Source organism: Notolabrus celidotus, chromosome 12 (assembly GCF_009762535.1).
Source record: "Notolabrus celidotus isolate fNotCel1 chromosome 12, fNotCel1.pri, whole genome shotgun sequence".
Taxonomy (NCBI): Eukaryota; Metazoa; Chordata; class Actinopteri; order Labriformes; family Labridae; genus Notolabrus; species Notolabrus celidotus.
In genome coordinates this window covers 6,397,564-6,425,470 of record NC_048283.1, presented here as the reverse complement: position 1 = coordinate 6,425,470, position 27,907 = coordinate 6,397,564, and the positions used below count along the sequence as shown (strand labels likewise).

At 39.9% G+C, this 27,907-nt stretch overlaps 1 protein-coding gene across 1 annotated transcript in view; it reads right to left on the bottom strand.

The window, feature by feature from the left end:
- Window positions 1-20,656, bottom strand: part of paqr6 (progestin and adipoQ receptor family member VI) — a 28,150-nt gene extending 7,494 nt beyond the window's left edge. The window contains exons 1-5 of the mRNA XM_034697658.1: window positions 20,421-20,656; window positions 8,758-9,029; window positions 5,248-5,375; window positions 3,864-4,069; window positions 1,194-1,320 (exon numbers count right to left, since the gene is read on the bottom strand). Coding sequence (XP_034553549.1) covers window positions 1,194-1,320; window positions 3,864-4,069; window positions 5,248-5,375; window positions 8,758-9,029; window positions 20,421-20,436 — 749 coding nt within the window. The 5' untranslated portion in view covers window positions 20,437-20,656. The remainder of the gene's footprint in view (window positions 1-1,193; window positions 1,321-3,863; window positions 4,070-5,247; window positions 5,376-8,757; window positions 9,030-20,420) is intronic.
- Window positions 20,657-27,907: the final 7,251 nt, after the last annotated feature.

The window sequence follows — 27,907 nt, the reverse complement described above, 5'->3', positions numbered from 1 at the left end:
AGTATAACAGTTCTCCAACTTTGAGAAGAAAATGAATGGTTGATAACAGTCTTAGGATGACACTGTGCAAGCTTTTAACCTCTTTATAGCTTCTACTTAATCAATATTTAAACTGAGACAAGTGCAAACCAAGCGGGAACCGCCGGTCTGAAAATATGAAGCCCACGCAGAAGTGTTATAAATTGTAATTCATCGAGAATCCGCTTGAGGCTGGCTGCAGAAACACTGGAAACCACATACAGTACACACCATCAATTCAAAAAAGACGATCTTTTCAGCAGAAATAAACATGTTTACAGCCTGGTTCAAAAAACTGCTTGGCTCTACGTAGCTAATTTCTCTATCGGCACACACTGTACGGGGGGTGAGTTTTTTCCTAACACAACAGTTTAGAAGATTATTAAGATTACGAGTTTTTGCCCAAATAAGGACATGACTGACTTGACTGACAGGCTGGAACACATAGCTGTTGGCGAGGAGGCTTAAAGCCCGCCTCTTTACATCACACTTTTTTGGTTGAGTTCAGCATTACCAATATGGCTGCCGCCGACAATTGGCTTCAAAACAGCGCTCAGGAACAGATGGACTGACGTCACGGATACTACATCCATTATTTATACAGTCTATGGTGCAAACATGTTGGGGTTCGGTAATTGACAGTGAATGAAACTTATAAATTTGGTGTTTAATATAGTTGGTACAGTATAGTTAAACATGTTGGCTTAATACTTAAAAGCTTTCTTTTAATTAAAAGTTTTCAGTGTATGTATTTTGTAACAGTAGTTGACAAATAGCAGAGCTGACTGACTGTGTCTGAGACAGCAGCTGAGCCTGAAAGGATTTAATTTGTCTGAGTTTCACAGGAGAGTTTAGGTGTCACATGATGGTGTAAATGCTGTTTCAGGGGAGTTTCTATTCTGACAGGAACTCCAGTCTGTGACAAACATTCAAACTTTGTTTTTTACAAGCACATTATGGAAATAGAATGCTCCTGCCTGGAGATAATCAGCGGTGAAGGCTGAAGTAATTTCCCTGACATCTGTTTACAATCCTGTCAGCCTGCAGGCCTGATGTTAAAGAAAAACTACATGTTCCTTCCACACTTCCTCAAGCGTGATTAGACTGTTTATGAACGTTCTTATAGTAAGATGTCCTCAAAGCACACAGAGATGATGCCTGCTGCAGCCTCTCACCTGGAATAACAGGACAGACTGGTGCAGAATAGTGTGTTTCCAATGGCGATCGGGGCGAAATGTTGATGGAGCCAGCTGTTGACCAAGCTGTCTGGCATGACGTAGTATCCATAGCTTATGGCACAACCTGAACACAACACAAAGACAGGACAACAACAAGAGTGTTTATAAGGTTAAACATGAGGGATTAAGTTAAGCCAAGGAGAAGCTTTTCTTGCAATACTTTAAGTTTATGATGATAGTGTTTTTATGTTTGAATATGTCTGTATACATACGTTTTAAAGTATGCAAACACAAAGCATTCAATTAAGTCAAATTTCAGATCACTTAGCAAGAAAAATCATCATTGCAAAGAGAAATTTAAAGGTGCCCAAGGCTGGGTATAGTTCACAAGGGCAGAAAAAAATTATATAAAATAAGAAAAGGATAAGGAGCACATTTCAAGATTCGCATTAATGCATATTTTTCCCTGCAGTTCAGAGCATCTGAAGCTGCAGCTTTCAATGACGTGATCAGATGATAGTGTCTTTCCTGATGCAACCACTGGGAGTCGCCAAAGTCAAATATATATAGAGTATATTCTACATATTCAGGCCTTTATGTTTCTTTATATTTAAAACTGTTTAACATAACTTGTGTGTTTACTTAAAAAATCCAAGCAAGGATCTGCAAACCTGTCAGCCTCTCAGTTTAATGGAACAATTAAAGTCATCACTAGAAGCACTGTGTGTGGATGACAGATCATGCTCTCTGCTCTCTGTTTTACTACAGTCACTCCACCAAATCTCCGCCTCCGACTGAAAGGGTGATGTTGTGATTTTTAGTCCTGCAGAGAGAAACCCCCCTGCTGCTCTTATCCCTGAATCAGCCCTCTGAACATTTTAAAACTGGCCAAGTTTTGGTACTAAGCAGCTTTGGGGTAGATTAAGGATCAGTCTGTCGGGGACCACACGGTTTGTGAAGGGAACTTAAGTTCATGTTTGTTAATGCTGCTGAACCCCAGGTGTGATGTTGTATATAGTGCAGACATGAACACACCAATAAAGGCGACCTTTACAATATGAAAGGAAAACTCATTGAGCACTCTGAAAAGTCATACAGTAGGCTCACTTAAAGAAGCAGACTTGTGTTTAGGATAGTATAAGGCCAGACTCAATTAATCCCATTTTTTAATATTATACTGGTTTGCAAATAATGTTCAAATGGCCATCAATGCATCACATGTGTGTGTGCGTGCAGATGGTTAACAACGCAGACTTTGCAGATACACCATTAAGCAAATGAATCCCCAGTACTCAGGTGGAATAAAGAGATATTATTATTACACATGGTTGGGTTTGGCATGATATGGAAATTATGTGTCCTATTTACATCCACATGATAACAGTACATGCAAAGCGCTGTTTCATCTATTTGCCTTTTATGTTACCTGCCAGGTAAATAATAGATTATAAAATAAAATAAATACATTTACAGCTCAGGAAATCACAATAAATGTTCAAATTAACAGAAAAGCTGAAAGGCTGCACAGAGCATAACAATTTTTAAAATTAAACTGAAGACCTACCTTTTTAATCTTGCTTTTAATTAAGTTTTATTCTTATAAAAGTTAAATTTCACCTTACTTACTTCATTTATTTATTTATTTATTTATTTATTTATTTATTTATTTATGTATTATGTAGTTCAATTTTAATCACTTTTTATTTTATTTATTTTATTTTTTTATGTATTAATTTTGTAAGTATAGCATCTTATTTTCTTTTACTGGTTAATATTTAAGTGTTTTATTATCTTACACATTATTTCATTTTGGTGGGTTTAATTTCCTGTGTTGAGTTTTAACATATTATTTTACCTCCAGTGTTTCCTCAGTAAGATATCATTGAAGTGTTTCCTCAGAGCAACTTCTCTTTTATTTTTAATTTATATTATTTTTATTGTTGTTATTATTATTATTGTTGCATATATTGTGTTCTTAACCTTAGAATTGCAGGGTGGGTTTGGGGTCAGGGCTGGGGTTTGGATTAGGATGGGGGGGTCTTTTTTTATTTTCATTTTTACACATATATTTTTAAAAATGTTTTCTACTTTAAGTTGTTTTTATGTACAGCAATTTGTGTTACAATGTCATTGTATGAAAAGCGCTTTATAAATAAAGTCTGATTGATTGATTGAGAAAATGTAACCAAGCAGAAATGATGCACCAAAGAGAAAATATTAAACTTCAGTGTTTTCACTGCAGATTGACCCCACAGTTTGTTTTTTTCACTTTTTTTTCTTAAGTTATATTTTTGGGCATTTTCATCCATAATGTATAGGACAGCTGAAGAGAGACAGGACTTGCGGGGAGCAGAGACATGCAGCAAAGGGTCCAGGCTGGGTCGAACCTGCAACCTCTGCAACGAGAACTATATGAGGGCGGGCACTTAGACTGCTAAGCATACAGCACCCCTGTTTCATCAGCTATTATCACATCATTAATATTCTAAGTAAACACAAATAACTTCAGATATGCTAAATTAAGCATGTAGCAAACGTTGATTTAAGTATTCAGGTCAAGTCTAACTTTAAAACAAACTCAGACGACCACTCAGTAAACCCTCCGAGTTGATGATGTCCACAGTATGCATCACACTGTGCATGTTAATGGTTTCACTGAGGTCTTACCCAGGCTGTAGAGGCTGAGTGCTCCGTAGTCAAAGAAGTAGCAGATGTGTCGGGACTCTGGGGACATGGTGCTGAAGGTGTGCGCACAGCTGGAGGTGAAGGGGTAGATGCAGATGAGCAGCATGTACACCAGCAGGGGCCAGGTGTAGCTGTCGGTCAGGAAGTTCATGGTGGAGCAGAGGACACAGAAACGCCACAGGAAGTACCTGGAGAATACCACAAAGTCTTATTCCAACACGATAATCACCTCTTATTTCCAGCTTTAAATGTTCTACACTTCAAGCCAGTCAGACTCAGACTTTTCAGACTTCCTGGACTTGTTATGATTCAGGCTTATCAGAAGATTTTGGTGAAACTTTTTCCCACCTTTTTCATAGTATGTTTCATCCAGCTGTTTATTGTCTTCAGCAAGTAAGAGTTTCTAAGAGAAACTAAACAGAGATCCCCATAACTCTGCTGATCTTTGAAAACTCAGTCGTGTTGTTACAGCTGGAAGGACTCAAGCACCAGCTAGGTTTTGTTTCAGCATGAAAACAACTAGATTTGCTCTGGTCCCAGTCATAATGTTGACTTTTATTCATAATAAGTTGGAAGTAAAATGTTATGTAACGTGTGTATGTAACTGTAATTATGTTTTGTCTTTAACTGTATTCCGCTTTGTTTTTATTTCATTTTAACAGATTTTTAAGGTTCAGTCAAATATTCAGTGACATAGCTGATGACAGGCTTATGACTTTGTAGGCAGTCTGTGAGTTTTTGCATCCTTTGAATGTCCATGTACAATCTCCATGGGTGGGTAAAGACATTTTCCTTTATCCGTATTACAAATAACTCTAATGTAGCTATAATTTTTGAAGTGTCACTTTGGGAAAAATAAATGTTTTGAGTTGTTATCTGCCGGCCAAAATCCACAAGCCATGGACACAAAATAAAGTCATGCTCTCAAAATATTTGACAAGTACTTTCACAACACTCCAGTTAAATATTTGTCTCCCACGCCTGTATTATTAAAGCCTGTGAGCAGAAAACTATCTTTTGAGTGTGCACAGAAATGGATGAAACACGTTGACTGTTTATTTGAGTTCAGTGCTCTGCTGGTTGCGAAACCTTCACCCGCTTGCTCATGTGTAGTTTTCCTTTTCAGCAGTGAGTGGGCGAGCGAAGTCACAGCAGTATCCCTGTATAGAATCAGCTACAGTGACACTCTTTTATGATTAGATGTTATATGTCGTGGCTGACCGGAGCAGACATACTTCAACAATGAAATAACAATCTTTCAAAGAAACTAACTGTGGAAAATTAAACGAATAAAACCAACATGTTACATCAGGAATCAGGAAGTATCAAATAAGAAATTGAAGATTTTCAAAGCTTTTCCTCTCACCATGTTGGCAGGAAGTGGGTCCAGATGTTGACCGTTTCGTTGTTCAGTTGAAAGCTGCTGCGGACGCAGTCCAGCGCCGAGCTCCGCGGGTGACGGTATCCAGAGATGATGCTGTCCTCCCTGAACACCTGAGGACCAAACAGAAAGTCCAGGTGAGAACCGACTCTGCAAGAGCCTGAAGATGCATGTAAGGGGAAGGAATTCTTTTAGACCAAAGGGAGGCCTCTCTGAATGTGGTATCATGTTTGCTAGATTAACACCTGTGGATTTTATAACCACTCAGCATTACTTGAGTGTGATCCTGTTCAAAGCTAGTTTTCTGTGCTTGCAGCATAAGTTAAATTAAAGTGTTTCCAATCATGTTAATTGCTTTAGAACCTGAAAACTGAAGCAGTGACTCTGTCAAGCCTCTTATCACTGATTGATTGTCTGAGTTTTGAAAGGTTTCCACATTCATAGGTTAATTCAGATTATTATTGGAGGCTTTAAATGGCTTAATATCTGATATTTTACTGGAAAATATATTTTCTAATTTTAGAAAACTTTCTAAAAGAAAAAAGTGCAAATGCTTTAACTTTCTTGTGAACTCTTAGATTTCCAAACACAGACTGGGATCAGCTCGTGTACAGTGACTTCATCAAGTGTCACATACAGTGTGATATATATCTAAAGGAGGCAGTGAAACCGGTTCCCTATGACCCAGAAATGTTAACGTCTGCCCTACTTAAATATGCAAAGAAGGAAGATGTACCTGTGAAACAAAAATGCTGACAATGCAAATACTTCACTGGTTTGTGGATCTGATGTAACCTTAACAACTCAAATGTGCTGTAGCAGAGACAGCCCAGTTACTTCATTTAAAAGTCCTGAAACAGATGTGGTTATCTAAAACACATTTTTACAAGAATGGTCCTGAACTGACTCTGTGAATAAATGCACATGTTCCTACTTAATCACCTGTTGCATCCTCAGATTAAGCTCATGCATTCACAGGGAGAAATCCTATTAGCACATAGGAACTGATGTGTGTTTAACAGCATCACTTCTTTGTTTGGTTAAACTCTTATGCATGGAAACGCAAAAATTCAAACACCGCCGAGACAAGATCAGGGTCACATATATCAGGACCTGACACTGACACTGTGGACTGCAGACTGTGATGTAAAAGTATTACAACAATGACTGTTTATTATCACAACAGATAAGGTCAGTACAGCGGACACGGCCATGGACGTCTGCCAACACAGATGCTTGAACTGCAGGACTCTACCTCCTGTTGAAGGACGACCCCGTTAGCTACTGCTACACACACACACACACACACACACACACACACACACACACACACACACACACACACACACACACACACACACACACACACACACACACACACACACACACACACACACACACACACACACACACACACACACACACACACACACACACAGTATCCTTCCTGCTTAGACCTGACTCTGTAATCTCATAAGACATATTTGGTTTATAGTGTGTTACAAAAGTTCCTGTCAGAAAACTATCTGGATGTGCTAGATCTTTGTTTTTAATTCAATGACTGTTGTGCCTTTGTTAGAGAGAAAAATTAAAAACTGGTTAGTAATACTTTGTTGAATTAGCAAAAATGTATATTTGAGAGGTTATCTTGTTTTTTCTAGATTATTTTGGGGTCTTTTCATGCCTTGATCAAGAACCAGGGCAGTGGATAGAGTCGAGAAAGGGAGGAGAGAGTGGGAGGTGGCATGCAACAAATGCCCGAGGGTAGGAGTCAAATCTGGTGCACCGCATTGAGAACTATAGCTTCTACACATGTGGCACACAATTTAACTGCTGAGCTAAACCTGCACCCCAATGAGAGGTTGAATAACTTAAATTTGGGATTTAATCAAACCTTATGTCTCTTTACAGATTCTACATTAAGACACATTAAAATGCAGAACCTAGAGGTGCAAGACCAGATTTGGTATCAGATGTTTTTTATTCTGTTTGTTTGGTTGTGTGCAGGAAAACAGAGAGCAACACTATCTGCAGTGATGCAATCCTGCATCCCATTAGCAGTCATCTAACAAGGACTTAGCATTAAGATATCTGATTGCAACTGTAGCCAACAATCGGTTCTTAGATATGCTGCTGAAATCAACAGTCCATTCCTGCCTCTAGAGTCCCTGGTCAGACTGTAAACAATGGCAATGAATGCTGAAGGAAATCTTTTGCTGGAAGTCTTTTATTGCTAACCGCACATGAAGGCCCTAAAAGTTCCCATCACTCCCAGCGGTATAAATGCTGGTCAGAGGAAAAGCTGATGGGTTCTGAGATTGTATCAAACCTAAACAGCACTCTCTGCTAAGGGACTAACAAAAAGAATGATAAGAACATCATAAAAAGCAAGTAGGCTGTTAAAATTCAAAAGAACTGACAGGAAACAACGCAGTTCTTCTATGGACAGTGGTCAGCATGGACAACCTGACCAGTCTGCAGCAACACAACCCCATACACAACAAGCTGTGATACTGTGTGTTCTGAACCCTCTCCATCAGACCCCTGCAGACCGGTAATGTCCCACAACAGATGCTCTGACCCAGTCGTCTCGCCATCATAATTTGGTCCTTCTCAAAGTCACTCACATCCTTATATTTGCTCATATTTCTTGCTTCACACGCATCAACTTTGAGGACAAAATGTTCTCTTACGGCCTAACACATCCCACCCACATACGAACACCTATGAAAAAAGATAATCATATTCACTTCACCTGTCAGTGGTGATAATGTGATGTCTGATCAGTGTATATATAAAGCTTTAAGAAGCAGTTAGCTCCACCAGCCGCTCTGTACATTACCTCTGCATGCTACTGACAAATACCACAGTTACAGATTAGACTGACACACGAGTGGTCCTGATCTTGAAGCAGACAGCTTCCTCAATGTCAGTAGTGCATAATCAATAGTCTGTCTCTTTCCCTTGAAGTTGAAGATCTGAACAGCTCAAGGTTGCAAGAAGGAAGAAACAATGCTTAGCTCTCTGTGAGTTCTTAGATATGAGTAGGAGTAAATGTTAGAGAGATTAAATATCTCTTCTTAACTATCTTTTGATTTGTTGTTACACTATCTTTAATTCAAAGTGACTTTCTATTTTGGAAGAGCTATAAAAAATGACTTGTGTTTATAAAACATGTGTTCCCTGAGTGGTTGCTCTGTCTACTGAACATGTTCAGATCTTGTCAGCATTAGATCACATCATGTCTAGTCATGTCTTTGCAGACTAACCTGACAGATTCCTGGCATTACTAGAGAGGCTGCTGTGTGGCATTCAAGAATTGTAAAGCAATCATTATGTAAACAATAACAGGGAAATAAAGAAGAAAGAGGAGAAACTTTAAAGGGAGCTGTGTAGCACCTCCAGAATTATTAATGTGCAAATTGATTGATTTCATTCCAGCTCCTTTAGAGCTTCTTGGAAATACTTTGCAAAGAGGTATTCTCCCATCCTTACCTTTGGGATCTGGTTGATGTCAAAAAGCTCAGGCAGCTTGATGCTCAGCATTTCTGTGGGCAGTCGGATGGCCCCCCTCCCTCGTTGACAAACCTCCCTCAGCCTGGCTTGTCCCCCTTGGCAGAGGACAACCCAGACTGGGTAGTCAAACACCGGGATCCGGACCCTCTGTCCCAGACTGTCTGGCTCCCATCGCAAGCAGCGTCCCAAGCCCTGGCTCCACCCGCCTGCAACGCCACTAGTGGCCCCGATCCCCCGCCACACTGGAAACACTGCAGAGACACACATCAAAAACACAATGAGATGCCAACAGAAGAGAACAAAACTAGGATTTTTTTCATTCGTGTCATATAATGGACGATTATCTATTTGTAGTCTTTACTTTAGGGCTGCAACATCATTTAGATAACAGATTAAACTTATTTTTCCAGCTCATAAATAATCCAATGGTCTATAAAAGTGTCACAAAGTTCTCCAAAACTATTAAACTTCACCAATACACCACTCCATGTCTTCAACATGCTTCTTCTGTCAAATCACCATCTAAAATCATACAGAATATACAGCTAATCATTACAAGAAGAGCCAGGATCACTAAATGTTTGATATCTGTACTTGAAAATCACCACATCAATTCAGAAATTATCAAAATATTTGCAGATTACTTTTTTAAAATAGATTACGTGACGAATGGGTTAACAACTGCAGTTCTACTTTGCATGGAATAGGCTTAAGGGCCTGGTCTCTAAGGCCTCCCCCTCAGGTCTGGCTGTTAAAAGTTCATTCCTCCTCTTTTAGTCTGATCAGGGTAAAAGTAGAAACCCAACAATGCAGCAGCACCCATATACAAAGAAGAGTCCTGCAAGTGAATCCCTCCCAAGGACGGACGATATATCAGTGATAAAGTTTATATGACAGAGTCCTTGAGTGTGATGTCTTTGTGGGCTGGAGCCACCACTGAGAACAATCTCTTATTGTGTCTCCTCTTGAGACAAACACGGACATCGATTGGATGAATGTGTGGCATTGTCTCATTGCAAGGGCAGTGACTGAAAGCAAGCATGTAATAAGAACATGCTTGTGACAGCTAATATGGCACAGAACAGGCTTACTCCGGGAAGTAGAGCAGAACTTTTCTCTCTTTTACTTTAAAGACCTGCAGAGCCATCACAATATCCAACAGGCAGAAGTATGGAACAATGACTTTTCAAACAAGAGTGCAGATTCACAGCCAGTTCAGTGATGAGATGTCTGTAAAGCTGTGTGATCAGGCTCTTCAGCCACACAGACAAACTGCATGCCATCATCCTATTAACACACAGTGTCAGTATACACTGTACTGTAGGCACCTTTTGTTTTCACTGCAATGATGAGGTCAGAATAGAAACTGGGCCAATGTTTTTCTGTCAATACACTGAATATTTTATTAACACTGGTAGTTCAATTCTAGATTCAACAAGACACACATGATACAATTCAAGGAGCACTGTGTAGTCCTGAATAGCACCCAGTGGGGATGTTCCAGACTGCAACCAATAGATTGCACCCAACTCTCCACTTAAAACGTGTGCTAGAAAAACTACATTAGTTAAAAGGGCAAAAGGCCCACTCTAGAGCCAGGGTTTGATTTGTCCTTCATGGGCCACTGTACAACTACAGCAGTTCAACATGGCAGACCTTGTGGTAAAGTCCTCCTCCCTTCACAGGACCTATTAAAGAGCTCAGTCTGTGTTAACAAAGTCTGATAGATTATTTTTTCAGGTGATTCATAGAAACATCTGTAAGAATTTTCCAATACATTTCCTGATTTGACACAGCTGTCCTCTAAAAGGTCATTTTATGCTAATTAAAAGCCAGAGCTATAATAGGACTAAAACCTTTCAGGTGTAGTTAACCTGCCTGATTTTAACATGCTCCACACACCTGACAGGTTGAAACATTTTCTGGCATCTCTCCTGTCATTTCAGCTCATACCTCAAGGCGAAGGTCTTTTTTCTAGCAGTAGAAGAGAGCAGGAGCAACAAGAGGGGTCCTCGGCTTACTGCAGCCCAGCTGCAGGCCCCGGCCTGTTCACTGTGACAAAGTGAGCTTTGTGGAGGCTGAAGCTTTGAGAGTACAGGGGCCAAAGGATGACTGTTACACGCTGCTCTGGATGGAAATGAGGCTCCACACACTCTAACACGCACACACACACACACGGAGCTGCCATGGAGAGCATGCACAAATACCCAGAGCTCTGACATGCATGCACACTGGTACAAGTCCTGCATTCATCACGGCAGGAAAACATTGCACAATCACAACACACACACGCACATGCACACGCACATGCACACACAAACAGAGCTTGGTGACAATAGCTGAGAGAAGTCACTGGGTTCACTGCAGTGGGAAGAAAACTGCTCATTTGAATTCAGATCATTAGCATCAAGAGGCACTAATGATTTTGATACTCAATTTAAGATTGAGATGAGGGTGAACAATTTCATGAATATCTACACACACTGCAATGCAAGCGTGTGCAAAAGTTACATCCCAGGACACAAGATGTCAAGAAAATGAGCTGAAACGTATCATGCAGCTACTTTTTTGTTGCTAATGCAACACAAAGCTAGCAGCCTTCCATCAGTTGTCCCAGGGCTGGTCACGTGGATTGATCATACACGTGAACGACATCTGAAATAGTTGCTGGGAAATGAAATAGACAACCGTGACACACGTGACACAATTTATGAAGTCAGTTACATGTTGCTCCAGCCGCTTGATCTAATCCTGTCACACCACTTCTCATGCAGGTGTCAGAGTCCCAGGAAGAGGGGGAGGTAGAAGTGGGCGAGGTTTTGTTTGGTTGTAAAACAGACTTTAAAGATACTATTAATTAGAAGCATGTAGCAGAGCAGATTCAGTAGAACTTGAATAAAATATTTGTAAGTATGTTTAAATTAGTGTTCAATCACCTGACCTTTGTTATCTTGGAATAAGTCTTTTATATCTAAAAAAGGAGCACATTCCTCCTCAGGGAGGCCAACATCTTGCACTGCCATGTTTTTACAGTAGCACAGAACAGACAAACTAGTATCATATACATTATTGCATTTAGGGAGTGAGCTGCACAGAATGCAACGGATGAAAGAAGAAGAAACAAAAACGGATTGTTGTGCGCAAGACAGTTGGTAATGGTAGACATTTTTGATGGTAAAAACTTGACAGATGGAGGATCATACTTATCAAAAATCACAGGAGCTTCTTGTCCTAGAAGGCCACCGTCTCTTCACAAATGAGAGGGGTGAGCAGGGGAGCATTTCAATCCAGAATCTGACAGCTAGATATCTCTTACTATTCCCATTTCTACACACTGTACCTTTAAGTCCCAAATATTAAAAAGTATTATTATTTGTTTTTCACACGTTTATATGTACATGCATGTTCAAACCACAGGATATATATACATATAACATAAGTAATATAAATTGCAACATCATTTTTTCCTGCAGCCCTAACTGCGTTGTGTTATCTGCATGATGGGTAGTTTTAATCGCAACATCTACACATGTACAGCTTTTATAGATAAAGTTACAACCAAGTGGCTACCTCCGGTCGTGAGAATTGAAGTCAATGCAGAAGTGTTGAAAACTGCAGTTGATTGAGTGTCTGCTTGAGGCTGGCACCAGAAGTACCAGAAATCACACACACAGCAGAAATAAACATGTTTACAGCCTGGTACAAAACACAAGTGTAGTCTGGATAGCTCATTTCTTTATCAGCACACACTGTACGGGGGTGAATTTTTCATAACACGGCAATTTCAAAGATATTAAGATAATTTTTCTCATTTAGGAGGCACAGCTGCCTTGATTGACAGGCGGGAAGACTGTAGCTGTTGGCTAGGAGGCTCAAAGCCCGCCTCTTTACCTCACACTAGCTTGACAGCAGTTATGTTGAGTTCAGCATTTCAAATATGGCTGCCGCCAATGATTGGCCTCAAAACAGTGCTTCAGAAACAGATGATGGGTGATGTCACGGATACTACGTCCATTATCTATACGGTCTAGGGTTACAACCAGTTACAAGAGACCAAAAATGAAAAAGCAGTGTTCAAAATGCCTGAAAAAAATGAAAGTAAGTGTTTTTACAATGAATTCTGACAGCTGACTTAATATTTGTGGACATGAGCAGGAAAGACTTTCTTGCAAACTTGGACTCACTTGGAGACACTTACTTAATCACATAGATCCTCAGTGACCCAGGAACTAGGTCAGTGTGTCCTGCCCTGACCTGATGTCCACAAGTGTATAAGTAATGCATCAAAGTTTTACATGCTCTTTGTGTGAATATGAACCTTATCTAACCCTGTCTAAACACTCTCACAAACACATACAGAAATCTTTGAGTATGAGATGTGTTCAAGGTCAATAATAATGAGAGTTTCCAGCTCAGGACAAGAACAAAAGTTTCACCAAGAGGCTCAAGACATGACGTTTTCAAATTTACCAGAAACTGCCTTGATCACAGAATATAAACAGAATCTGGACTCGGCTTAAGATCACATCAGGCACAGACTGTGTGAGGTAATAAAGCCTGTTACAGCCAGTGATGACGTAAAGCATCAACCGAGCATGCATAAAATAAAAACATGCTGCTCTGTCTGCAGCCCACCCCTGATTTAAGGTCATCCTTCTGGCTTGATGGAATAACTGATTCACCCTGAAAGCCTCTCCTGAAATCCAGAGAAACTTCTCTCACGCTTTACAGAGCAGAATTACACACCATGCACTTATCATACAAAGTTAAAAGACCAAGTGTTGCACATGTTGCTTCCCCATTTGTAAGGCCTCAGCTCAGACAAGGGCTTCTTGTTCTTGGGTGATTTATTAAATCTTGCATGCATCGTCCCTCAAAAGATAACATCCACCAGCAGAGGCTGACTGTGGTTTTCTGGATATTAGGAGGAAAATATATTGCTCCTCCTGTACAGGGCTTGTGAGATAGTCACTGTGGATGTGAGTCAGGTTATCTGAGGTAGTCAGGTCAGAAGAGATGATAAAAATAACTGGTTTTATGGTTAACTTTGCAGAAGTGTTTGCTTCATTCCTTTTAACTAAACAGGGAGTCCACTGGGTGTTTTCAGCTCTGTTTTGCCTGCCGAGAGACATTCTGGAGTCTTGAACTATACATTTTTATTTTTTGAGTTATATTTTGGGACTTTTTTGCATTTATTCAGGAAATGTGGGGAGTAGAGAGTGGGGGAAGACCATAGACTGTATAAATAATAGAAGTAGTATCCGTGACGTCACCCATCTGTTTCTGAAGCGCTGTTTTGAGGACAATCGTCGGTAGGAGCCATATTGCTGCTGTCGAGCGATTGTGACGTAAAGAGGCGGGCTTTGAGCCTCCTAGCCAACAGCTCTTTGTTCCCGCCTGTCAATCAAGTCAGCTGTACCTCTCATTGGAAGACTCGTAGTTTCAATATCTTTGAAATTACCGCGTTATGAAAAAATTCACCCCCCGTACAGTGTGTGCCAATCGAGAAATGAGCTATCCAAACTATACTCGTCTTTTGTACCAGACTGTAAACATGTTTATTTCTGCTGTAAAGATCGGCTCTATTGAATTGGTGTGTATGTGGTTTCCGGTACATCCGGAACCAGCCTCAAGCGGATCTCGATGAACTGCAGTTTTTAGCACTTCTGCATTGGACTCATAGCTGTAGACTGGAGGTTTGCGCTTGGGGAAGACACGCAGCAAATGGTCGCGGCCGGGAGTCGAACCGGCCACATCTGCGACGAGGACTATAGCCTCTGTATATGGGGAGCTTAGAACGCTGGGCCACCTGCGCCCTGGAGTCTTGAATTATTCAAACTGCATAGGGGTCCCTGAGGCTGTGAGGCTCATGAACTCTGCCCCCTAAGCTGTCCTCTGCCCTTTACTCAACTGCACTTTATCCCAACATGTCACTCACTTTTAACAACTGTATTTGTAATTATAAATGTATTAAATTGATTTTTAATATTAGTTTTTAGGTTATTTGTTATCTATTTATTATCTAGTTAATGCTGGACCTGAGAAACCGTTTTCATTCTGTCGTGTTTTTAACATGGTGAATGACAATAAATGAATCTAAACCTAAATTAATTGTAATATTGATACAACATCATTAATTCTGTATTCAAAACAATCAGATCTCTAACCTGATTAAAATGAAAACACTTAGACTTGTCTGATGGTGTTTCAGTGTGTGGTTATGTGTCGATGTGTATGCTGCAGGGTTGTGGGTCTTGAAAATATTTAAACCTACAAAAAGGGGGACCCTGCAGAGAAAGCTTGGGAAAATCACACCTCAGTGTGCACCCGGGCGAGTTTTTCTCCCATGCTTTCTGACTCAAAGGCTGTGACGGGATACTTTTTGTTTTCTGTGTATTTGCATTGCCGCTCTGATGTCTTTGAGAGCGTTTACTCAGCAAACATGGCAAAGAAAAGTAGTTTAATGACATGCACGATGAATTCGCCGACTACTCTCGTGATCTGAACATCTGTGTCCCTCTTTCACTTCCAGACTGCTGCTAATACCTGTAAGCTCTGTAGCAATTCTAAAAATGCCTGCACGAAACACTTCCTTCCCTTTTTTTTGTTCTCTTTCTTGACATCTGAAATTCTTTCCCGCTCACTCGTGATGTCTTCATGTGACCTTTCTCAATGGACGTCTTTATTGGCCACAGGCTGACAATGGCGAGACTATGCGGAGAGCATGTAGCCCACACAGATGAACACACGTGCCTTGTACTGCATGTATGTACCATATGCAAATAATGCAACAGAGAGCAGACTACAGTCCTGCTGGAACATGTTCCCATCAGGAGACGACAGCACACACAAAAAAAGTCAGGACTAACTGACCTGTTGATTTAGGATTCATGCACTGTGCCTTTAAACTACAACACTGTTTTAATCTAACAGTCTTATTTTTGCATGTTCTGATTATATATGTTGGCCAATGATATACATAATTTAATGGCGTCATCCCGATGTTCCCACAGCCCTATGTTCCCACAGCCCTATGTTCCCTCAGTCCTATGTTCCCACAGTCCTATGTTCCCACAGTCCTATGTTCCCACAGCCCTATGTTCCCTCAGTCCTATGTTCCCACAGTCCTATGTTCCCACAGCCCTATGTTCCCACAGTCCTATGTTCCCTCAGTCCTATGTTCCCACAGCCCTATGTTCCCTCAGTCCTATGTTCCCACAGTCCTATGTTCCCACAGCCCTATGTTCCCACAGCCCTATGTTCCCACAGTCCTATGTTCCCACATTTCTGGGACATTTTCAAAATTAGAACTGCAAACTATGGTTTAGGTCCAGTTGCTGGGCTTCATTCAACTCATCTGACTGCAAGCTAGTCAATGTGAGACCTCTATGCTACTTAGTTTAGTTTGTTTATTTAAAAAGGACAATGTGCACTTACATGAAATGTTTGCAATAAACAAAGAAATGGGCCCACCAGATTTAGCTTAAAGCTACATTCCATCTGTAGCCCATTGCTACTGGGTTATAGGTTGGGTGAAATTGGCTACCAAATTGGGAGAAGGGGGGATAAAATCATAGACTTTATAAATAATGGACATAGTATCCATGACGTCACGCATCTGTTCCTGAGCAATGTTTTGTAGCCATCGGGAGCCAGATTGGAAATGCAGAACTCAACCAAAAGAGTGTGACGTAAAGAGGCGGGGTTTGAGCCTCCTAGCCAACAGTTATGTGTTCCCGCCTGTCAATCAAGTCAGTCATGTCCTTATTTGGGCAAAAACTTGTAATCTTAATATCTTCTGAACCGTTGCGTTAGAAAAAAATTCATCCCCTATACAGTGTGTGCCGATAGAGAAATTAGCTACGTAGAGCCAAGCTGTTTTTTGAACCAGGCTGTGAACATGTTTGTAATTTCTGTAAAGATCATCCTTTTTTGAATTGGTGTGTATGTGGTTTCCAGTGTTTCTGCAGCCAGCCTCAAGTGGATTCTTGATGAACTGCAGTTTATAACACTTCTGCATGGGCTTCATATTTTGAGACCGCTTGGATAAAATCTGATACAAATTCATGAAAAAGGAAATGTGGGAACATAGGGCCTAATTTTGAAAAAAATATTAGAAATGTGGGAACATAAGGACTGTGGGAACATAGGCATGCTCCCAATTTAATCTGCTTAATCTGAGGTTCATTGGCCCTTTTTTTTCCCAGGCTCCCTTAAGGGAACCATTCAAAGAAGACATGCCCAAACATGCTACACCAACCTGTTTACCTGCCCTGTTGGCTGAGACAGAACCAAAATTAAAAGAGCTGGATCTTTAAGTTAGATAAATATCAGTATGAGTCACCATGTAAGATGTCTTCATCTGTTATCTATTACAATCTCCTCAGTATGTGAATCAACTGTCAGTTACTATGACATCTTACCATTGATGATCATTCCTGAAAAGCGAGTTATATGACACGTGAAGGACAACACAAAAAAAACAAGTACAGAAGCCAACAAATGGATTCATTGATTAATAACTGAGCTCAAATATGAAGGTTTTCTTTAAAGCTCCTGTAAGTAATTTTTAACCAATTATAAATCTAACTTTATGAGCTACAAAAGCATGAAATCATCAGCATCAAGACTTGGGAAGGAGAATCTTGTGACTCATGTTTCATGGCTGATGATAACCATAACATCATGATAAAGAAACTTTGTGATAATCAAAGTCTTGCAACACAATCATATAAGGATATATGATTGGATGAAGAATGCAAATCTCCCCTCAGGCGGGATACACTTGTGATAAACTTGCCATTTTCTGTCATAAATGTTAGAAACAATAAACCGCTCACAATCAAAATAAACGTTTAGCACTCCTACTACGAGCCTCTGATCAAATATTTGAAGTTCCTTTAGTATTCATGAGAGTCACAGGACGTGTTTTACATAACTTCCTCTTTTCCTTTTAACTTTGAAGTCATGCTGGATTGTTTTTCCAAAAGGTGTCCCTCCTTGGTCAGTCCCCCTTTCCAGCGTCAAGAGTCTACAACTAACAACAAATGACTATGGGGGTTATGTAACACAGACTCTATGTGTTCTTAGAGACCACAATGGATAAGAGGAAGCATAACAGTCATGTCCTCAACACCAAAAGAGGGAAACCTTGAAGTGTTAGAACATTTCTTATATCAGTATTCAACCAAGGACTTCAAGAAAACCAGGAGCTGCTTTCAAGATAAAAAAAACAGGTCTTACTACAAGCAAGCAGTCAGCGTGTTCTCGTGGCGGTGGCTTGCATGTGAATTGGTATTCTTTGGGCAAATAAAAGGGAACATGACATCAAACAGAAACCAGGTTCAGTCTCGTGCTCGTAGAGTTCAACGTCACCATATGTTTCAAAATGTAACAGAAAGGACTTCCCTGGCTTTGTTCACCATTGCTCAAACTGTGGAGACTCTTGTGCACTCTTTATACCCCCAACCCCCATCTCCTCCCTGCTGCATTCCTTCACTCCAGCACATGCACCTCACTGTCAACATACTACAGCCTTGTGTGTACACAGGATCTCCCATGTTTTCCCTTTCCTGCACGGCAAGTTTAAAATTACGTTTTTACGACTACGGGCGAAGAAAGATGTCAATCAATCAAGAAGATTATTTCTGGATACACCTGAAATATCTCTTGTTTGTTTGGTTCACATTCCACAATGCAGAAAGTTTTACAACAGCAGAACTCTTTAGCTCAGTGTAGAATCAATTCAAAGGGGGAAATGTACCAAAAACCAACCCAGTGATGCCATGCTAAAGATGTAGTAGAGCATTCTGAAAGTGCTGTAAACCATAATGTTTTGGCGTGCTTTGCTGGATAATAACATCATAACACCATTTCTAAAAAAGGCTTGATTGTCCTCTGATTTATGTATTCTTGAATAAAAGTTCTAACCTAAATAATGGTAACAATAAATCCATTAAAGGCCAAATGTTCGCCCAATAAGATCAACTCTCTATGACATATCAGTCAAACTCAAAATACACAAGCTGCTGCAACTTTCTTGATTGTTTTATCAACTAATTGATCAGTTGAAGCTCCTACATTAGATTTGTCTACTTCAATCTTAGAGGCTACTGAGGGGTGACTCCACATTTCAATAATACATGTGCATGGACCATGCAGGCTTGGAAAAAATGAGGCGTTCATGGCCATGTGGGAAATGCTTAAAGTGTAACATCATAACACCATTTCTAAATAAGCCCTGATTGTCCTCTGAGTTATATATTCTTGAATAAAAGTTCAAACCTAAATAATGGTAACAATACATCCATTTAAAGCTGCTGTGAGGAACTTTTGATTTATATCATTTTAGGCGCCCCATTGTGGACAAAGTAATACCTCTTATTTCTTATTCTGTTCATGCAAAAGTAGTGTTTTCAACAAAAACCTCACCCTGCTTTCTTTTAACAGCCAGATGTATCACTGGATGTGATTATTTGCCATGAAAACAGCCAAAAAAGGATGTTTCTAAAGCCAAATGTCAATCATGTGGTCTGACACCTACCCCCTCTGAGTGGTTTACGGCATTAAAAATGACAACAGAGAAGGTATCAGTGTTGTTGTTTATGGTTTTGTTTGCTTTTGATGGTCATAAAGAGGCATCAGTGTTGGTTTCAGTCTGTTTCTCAGCTGGTGAAAAACTCCTCATAGTGCCTTTAAGGCCAAAGTTTGCCCAATAAGATCAACTCTCTATGACATATCAGTCAAACTCAAAACACATAAGCTGCTGCAACTTTCCTTAATTGTTTTATCAACTAATTGATTAGTTGTTGAAGCTCCTTAATTTGATGTATGTATATCACATTTCAATAATACATGTGCATGGAGCATGTAGGCTTGGAAAAAAGGAGGCGTTCATGGCCATGTGGGAAATGCTTAAACTGTAACATCATAACAGCATTTCTAAAGAAGCCTTGATTGTCCTCTGAGTTATATATTCTTGAATAAAAGTTCAAACCTAAATAATGGTAACAATACATCCATTAAAAAGCCAAATGTTTGCCCAATAATATCAATTCTCCATGATACAGTATGAGTCAAACTCAAAACACATGAGCTGCTGCTACTTTCTTGATTTGTTTATCAACTAATTGATTAGTTGTTGAAGCTCCTTAATTTGATGTATGTATATCACATTTCAATAATACATGTGCATGGAGCATGTAGGCTTGGAAAAAAGGAGGCGTTCACGTCCATGTGGGAAATGCTTAAAGTGTGGAAAAATCAAAACATCATCAAGCTTGAAAAAAAACAAACAGCTGAAGTGTAAGAGTATTGTTCAAATGGACACATTGATCTCCTGAGTGACTCTTTACAGGAACATGCTGGTCACATGCAGCCAATTCTCAGAAACACTTGGAATGTCTCAATCCTTCAAAACCATGTGTTTTTCTTTCCACTTCCCATCCATCATAAAGTCAAAAACGACGCTCCTTGGATTTCTTTTGAACTCACATGTTTTTTTAAATAGTGTTTTCTTCATCTAAAAACAATGAATCCACATCTTCTGAGAGGACTCAGAGCTTCGCTTTGATACACACACACACAGAAAAACATCCCCTTCGTGTTTTTGTCACACAAACATTTGTAGTTTTGAGACTTACCCCGACCCTCGGGCATGCGGAGGATGAAGTATTCCTCTCCTCCAGACTCCGTGTAGAAAAGAAAGAGTGGTTATTGTGTGACAGCCCGGAGCTCGGACGTGTTTTCTTTCTCCTCTCTTGGTTTGGTAATTGTGTCGAGAGTCCGCAGCAGCCTCCTTTTTCTCTTGTCCCGAGCGAGCCAGTCAGAAGCGCTGATGGGTGCTCACGTGGATCACTGGAGCAACAACAACACCAGCCATGTGTATTCAACGGCAGGACGCGCGCGCGAGTACAAGAAAGAGATGTGGAGACATTGGAGGGAAGAAACCGAGAAAAACGATGCTACACGGATATTAAATGTCTATACCACCAGTTCCAACACTCACATTGTTTTTTATCACCACAAAAATGATGCAAATCGTGACAGTGTCTCTTCTTTGTTCATTTTTGAATTTAATTTATGTCTGCCTTTTTTATCCTGAGGCGTGTCAGGCCAGCTTGTTTTCAGCCACAAGTATGGCAGGAATGACTCCAGAGGTATAAGGGGTACCCAAAGTAATAGAAGCAAATCCACAGTTTAAAATTGTTCTTATAAAAAATACAAACCATGCATTCAAAAAGGCTACCAATAATTTACAATGGCAAAATGTATTTGCATCAAAATATTTAAGTAGAAGTGCTGAATTGGCCTTTTCAGAGGGATGTAAAATACTATATCTGGATCACAGCTACACTACCATAGCCTCAATGTTTAATCATCACCTTTACTTTTTCACCAATGTACACTACCAGTCAGAAGTTTGGACACACCTTCTCATCCAATGGTTTTTATTTATTTTAATTATTTTCAACATTGTAGATTATTACTGAAGACATCAAAACCATTAAATAATCTGGTTTTGCCATAATCTGGATTACAACAGTAGTCAAATAGGGCAATCCATTGTGTACTAACCCTACCTCTGAACAACACAACTGATGGTCTCAAACACATTAAGAAGGCAAGTAATTGGAGGACTGATGGGTGCAATTTTAACTTACTCTTACGTCTATTGTACCTAAGTACTGTTTTCTTCCATTTGTTTATTATCATTATTATTATGTTTTGCTATTTGTTTATGTATGTATTGTTGTTGTTGTTGTTGTTTCTTTAATTGTTTAATACAAATAAAAGAAGGCAAGTCATTCTACAAATGAACTCTTGACAAGGCTCATGTTAATTAGAAACCATTCCAGGAGACCACTTCATGAAGCAGACTGAGAGAATACCAAGAGTGTGCAAAGCTGTCATGAAGGAAAAAGGGGGCTACTTTACAGAATCTAAAATATAAAACATATTCTGCTTTGTTTAACACTTTTTTGTTAATTAAACTATTCCATAGGCCTATATGTTCTTTCATAGTTTTGATGTCTTCAGTATTAATCTACAGTGTTTCAAATAATTAAAATAAATAAAAAACGCTGAATGAGAAGGTGTTTCCAAACTTTTGACTGGTAGTGTATACTGCATAATAAGATGTTGCTTTGCCTTTTTTACCTTCAAAATAATGCAGTTATTTACACAAAGGTACAACTACTTTTCTAAAGTAAACCAATGTATTGCTTTTTAAAGTATGCTCACAATTTCACGGCAATCTGTTTTTCAGTTGCTGATGCATTTCACTGACAGCTGCAAATATGAACCTAATGACAGTAGGCTATAAAGGAGCCATATAGGGTTCCTCTGTGTCCTGTGGATTATCTTAGATCTCTAAACGAATGCATCTTGCCAGTATCCAGTATCAAAGTTATACAATATTACTGTTAAATATCCAAAGATGAAATTAAAAACATAAAGAACGATCTACTTTTCTTCATTTGACGATGGGTTAAAAATGTCACATGCCATCTTCAAGAAAAAGCTAAAATTGCAACTTCTTGCAATGTATGATAAATTTACTGATCATATCAATGCACCCACTAATCTATGTATGTAGCCACAATATTGGGATTGTCTGTTGTGTTTTATGTCTGTTCGTATGTTGTTGTTGTATCTTGTCTGTTGCCACTTTAATTGTGGGAAATTGGGCCCCCTATTAAAAGCTTTAAATGGCTTCCTTGGGGTCACCCCTTTCCACAAAACCAACCATTGTGAAAATGTTTACTGAATATATATAGATGTATTTTTTTGATGATGTGTGTGAATAAACTAAACTAAAAAAATGTGAACTATATAGGCTTATTAGTCAACAACATTTAGTCATGGTTTCCTTCATCAGAGCCCTGGGAACATGTAGATAGAGGCCTATAGTCAACTTATTCCTGTAGATGTGTGTGCTACTTTTGTGTGTTCTGTGTCATATATGCTGTGTCTTTAAGAAACCGTCAGTGTCTGTCAAAGAATTCCTGGCTTTGTTTAAAGGAGCTATTTGAGCTCAAGTATTGACCGAAGTGGAGGACGGTCCAACACTCCCAGTGAGTCATAATGAGAACACTCTCAAAATGCACTCCAGTGATCCAACAGTGATGTCAGTCAGACATGATGTTTCAATTCAGGAAATTACTCAACATCACTCAGCACAACTGATTCCATTCTTAAGGTTAAAGGAAGTCCAGTTGCCTTTGACTTACTTCTACTCTATCACATGACAGCAATGAATATGATCCGTCATGTGAACCTTTGAGGATACTCCTTTGTCCAAACCACCAGAGAGAACTTCCTGTGTCCCTCTGTGCTGCACAAACATCCACTGCACAACTCCCTGTCTAATCATATTCATTCAAAGGTCTTGCTTTTCTCATCATATGAGCTAAAAAAGAACAAAACAACCTAGAGTAGCATGACATTCAACCTTTCAGGAACAAAAGCAATATTTCACTTTCACTCATTTAGAACAAGCCCTGACAACAGCAGAACTTCACCAAACATTCAAAGTATTTGGCTGAAGTTCACTAACCCCAACTCCCCCTCAAGTGTCTTCACACACCTCTGTGTTTACTTGATTATCATTAGCTACAAATATTAAACTGCATCATCAAACTTCAATTTGTGGCAAGAAACGTAGCTGCATTTTTCTGTATTTTCCTCAGAAATTCAAAGGAAACATTGCTGCATCATCTTTTCCTGGATCAAGATAAATGAATGTCCACGAACTGATGACACAATCTAATAACTCTAAAACCAAAATCATCTGTGTGGTGTATTGCTCAATGTTCTTAAGATAGCTGGGTGTATCCAGTAACTAATAAAACTTTATAGTCTCATCGGGACAATTGTAAGGGTTTTGTGCTGCCTTGTCTTGTAAGACATCAGTATAAAAAACTCTCCCCTGTTTACTGCTTGTTGGAAAGTTCAGCTGTGTTGATGAATAAAGAAACAATGATTCATAGACCAGAGTGTGACCCCATATATCTACATCTCTACTTAGTATGTTCCTCATCCTTCCTCTGATATCATCATTGTATTTATCCTCTGTTCAATAGTATTGTATGATAAGAATTTAACTACAAGCATATCAGATAATAAGCTCTCAGAGCCTCAGATGCTAGCAGGAATACCCAGGAGTGCAAACACGAGTAACTTAAGTTGTATACTTGCAATAGCTGTATGTTTAGAATGGTGTTGTTTATGTCTTGATTAGTTTAAACCCACTGTCTATTACTGTTTTGGGAGGGACTTTGGTTCTATTTTAACAATGATATACACATCAGAATCAGCAATCACCAGGGGTGGCAAAAAGTGCTCACATACTTAACTTAAAAAACATCAAAATCACACATTTAAATTCCTCACTAAAGAAAACTGAGTTCTTCAAACAAACTTAAAACTCAAGTGAAGAAAAATTTTGGTTTGTGTTGATTTTGGCGCCCCCTGTGGACAGGCAGTACCTCTTATTTCCTTGCTGAACTTAATTGACAAAAATGTCACCCAAATGGATGACTTACTTGAAATCTCTACAACAGGAAGTGGGAACAAAGACTGTTTCAGCAGTGAACAGTTAAACGCTACAACTCAAACCTTAACCCCCATCCAGATATTCAAAATAAATATGTAGATAGTTTTTATGTAGTCCATTTTTATGTTTATGGTCAGGTTTGTTTTTATAGGTCATGTACAGACATCAAGATTCATTTCAGCCTCAAGATTCTTTTAAGAGTAGCAAGTGTCTGCAGACCCAGAGGCAACAGAGACAGCACTTCTGGGACCGCATTTCTAAGACCCTTGTTGTTTGCAAACCGCAACACCCTGTGCATTGGATCTCAAAGGGGCCATATTTCTATTGTGTAAAGCAACAATTTTTTAGTGTCTAACTGTAACCCTTACCCTAACCCTAACTATCACAACAATACAAGGGTCCAAGAGTCCTGAAACTGCAGCCTGGTAACACATGGTAAACCCATTCACACCACATTCACTCACAGATGATAGAGGCTGCTGTATAGTAAGGGACCATCAGTAACAGCTAATATCATTCACACACACCGCTGACCAACAGCAGGAGCAACTTGGGGTTCAGTGTTTTGCCTAAGGACACTTCAGCATGTCACTGCCGGAGCTGGGATTGAACCGCCAACCCTACAATTGAGAACCGACCGACTCTACTCACTGAGCCACAGCGGCACAGAATATTGACTTAAAAGCTCATGAGGAACTTTAGTTTGTGTCAACTTCGGCGCTCCCTGTTGAAAAGCATTGTGTCTCGTCTCTTTGTTGATTTTGTCCTGCACATGTTAAAGTATTGTTTTTGTTTTTCAACATAATCTCATCATGCTTTCTAACTTCTCTCAGACAAATTACCCACAAATCACTTCCCCTGATGCCTGCCCTTCAGCTGTGTTTTCAGGCATTCAAATTAAGGATATCAAAATACTTGATCTTGACTGTTTCTTTTCTTTTGTGGCTCATAAAGAAGAATTAGTATGAATTTCAGTCTGTTTCATAACCAGCTTAACATCCTCAGAAGCTTTCAGTAAGTAAAGAAATATCAGTATAACAAGTTTGCAGTAAAGTACTCTGCTGCATGGCCCCTTTCAGACTTTGATCGTATTATATAATAGATTATTATTGTAATTATTGAGGCATGGAATAAACATTTTACTGCTGGTTAGGTGGTTCTACTTATAGCAATGCATAAACAAACATATGTTAGTGAAAATTTGAACCACAGACTTAACAAATAGTTTGAGGTGCAGAAGTGCAGTGCTTTAGTCCAAATGCACCTACTTTGTAGACAAAGCAGATTAAACTGCTTACATAACGTACCAGTACATTTGGAAGGAAGTGTAAGTTCCAAAAAGGTGCTTCACATATCTTTTGAGGCAGAATAAGTCATTCTTAATTATTATTTTACTACAATTATTACTTTTCTTTCTAGGATGGACATCTGTAAACAAAGCTTGTCACAGGATGCTCGGCTCAAACAGAGAATAGCAGCGAGTGCTTCAGATTTGAAGTTAGGAAACATGGTTGTAATAAACTGGAGTGTTTAGGAAGTAACTTTTGACCAAGTCACGTTGTGTTCCTTTGAATGGGAGTGACTTACGAGTAAAAACCTCGAGGGTCTCTTTACGAGGGAAAGGGGAGTGAGTTAACTGAAACCTTCGAGGCACTTCCTAGAAAGACAAACGAACACTCAGTCCCAGTCAGTGTGACTGCTCTGCTATGATGAAAAGCTGCTGTCAAACTATTGCAGGTTCCAGCAGAACATACAGAAAACCGGTCTGACCTTTCAGCTGTGTGCGTCCGATGGGATCATTGTAGGTTCAGATGGAGTCCAGAGCGCGGAAGAGGAAAATAAGGGACAAAATCAATTTTCTGGGATAGAGAACTTATTATTATTTCATCATTTTCCTCAATAGGCCCTGTCCTCTATTGTACCAGACTGCCCCCTCCTACTTTCCTCTGCACATTCCTGCAGAGTAAAAACACTGCTGCACCCCCAGTGTTGAAATCCCACCCTCAGGGCTGAGGCTTTTTTCCATTGGATGTGGCAAAAAAAAAAAAAAAGGTTTTTCACCTCCAGTGGACAAGGCAGAAAGAGAAAGAGACACCGCATCATTAACATTAAAGCTTCTGAATCAAATGCAGGACTTTTCTAAGAGACTGTATGCAAAGAAATTATGAAAAGGTGCACGCCTGACGCCCTAAAAAGACAAATAGAGATGTTACTTACGCATAAACTCCAGGTAGGCGAGACATTTCCCCACTGCGAGCACAGACCCCTGCTTGGACATCTTTCAGATAGATCGCAGACGCTGAAGCTAAGTTATAAATCAAACTAATGGAGTCTTTGTATGTTTAAACTTCTCATCCTGTCTCTGCAGCCTAATCCGTCCTCTCTGAAACCCCTGCAGCCCCACAGCTTCATGGACCCACAGGAAAAAAGGGGATAGCCTTGGGTCAGTGAGGTTTTCACAACCCCCTTACCCAGCAGAAACTGGGCCAGTGGCACCAGTGCCAGTCTTCTTCTGTTGGGGTGGCACTGACTGCGCTGACTGGATTGGTTGCTGTGTGCTCAGTCAGTGGTGGGCAGGGGGCCTGGGACAGAGACAGGCTAAAGAGATGGAAGGGGGAAAAAAAGGAAAGAATGGGACAGGAGACCTAGTTAGAGAGAGGGATGTGAATAGAAGTGTCACACGAGGAGTTGAGAGGTCAGGTGACTCAGGGTTGGATTTTGGATTCAGGGCAAGTTGAGGCTACTATTCATTGTTTTTGCTCAGTTAGTCAATGTGTGTGTCAGAAATGGTGACATCAACCCTTCTAACCCAAGATGACAAATCCCAAATGCTTATTTCTTACATCACTCTTAAACCAGAACATATTCATTCAACAATCATAACAAAGGGTTGCAAAATCTGCAGTTGAGAACTTGAAACCATCATTAGTTTTGCTTGACAGATGACACATCCAGGGGTTAATCAGTAGTTAGTCTTAAATCAATTTAGTTTTTAAGTTAAACTTCAACCAATTGAACATTGTTTTTTCTCTATCTCTTGTAAATATGAATGTGGGCTGGACCGCATTCTCGGTATAACTTACACGAAACAACAGCTGAGAAATGATGCATCAAACTCTAAAAACTATGGTTCTCAAACTTACCACCCCAGTTTACACCAACATCTCTGAAAGTGCACCCTTCACCTGGTGACAAAATCAAGTGAAGTTTTTCAGACTCAAAACAGCTGTTTAAACACCGTGATGGGCTGAGGTGTCATGGTTGACTACTTGAAGTTGGGTCATTGGATTGCCAGTGGTCCCTTATACTGTCCAGGCCACGCTAATGATAGGGGGGGGACTGGGTCAGGGAGGCGGGGCCAGAGAGAGAGAGAGAGTGTTATGGTAATGTTGAGGGGGCTTACCGCCATGCCAGAGTGAGAAAGGGGGACGTTGTGCCCGACTCAGAGTCAGAGCAGCAGGGATTAAAGACTGAAATTAGCTTTGGTGATCCTGGGTAATCTCAGGGCACGGCGTATGTATCATAACAAGAATCTGTTTGACATGTTTACATCAGCTGGCCTGATTCTGTCCA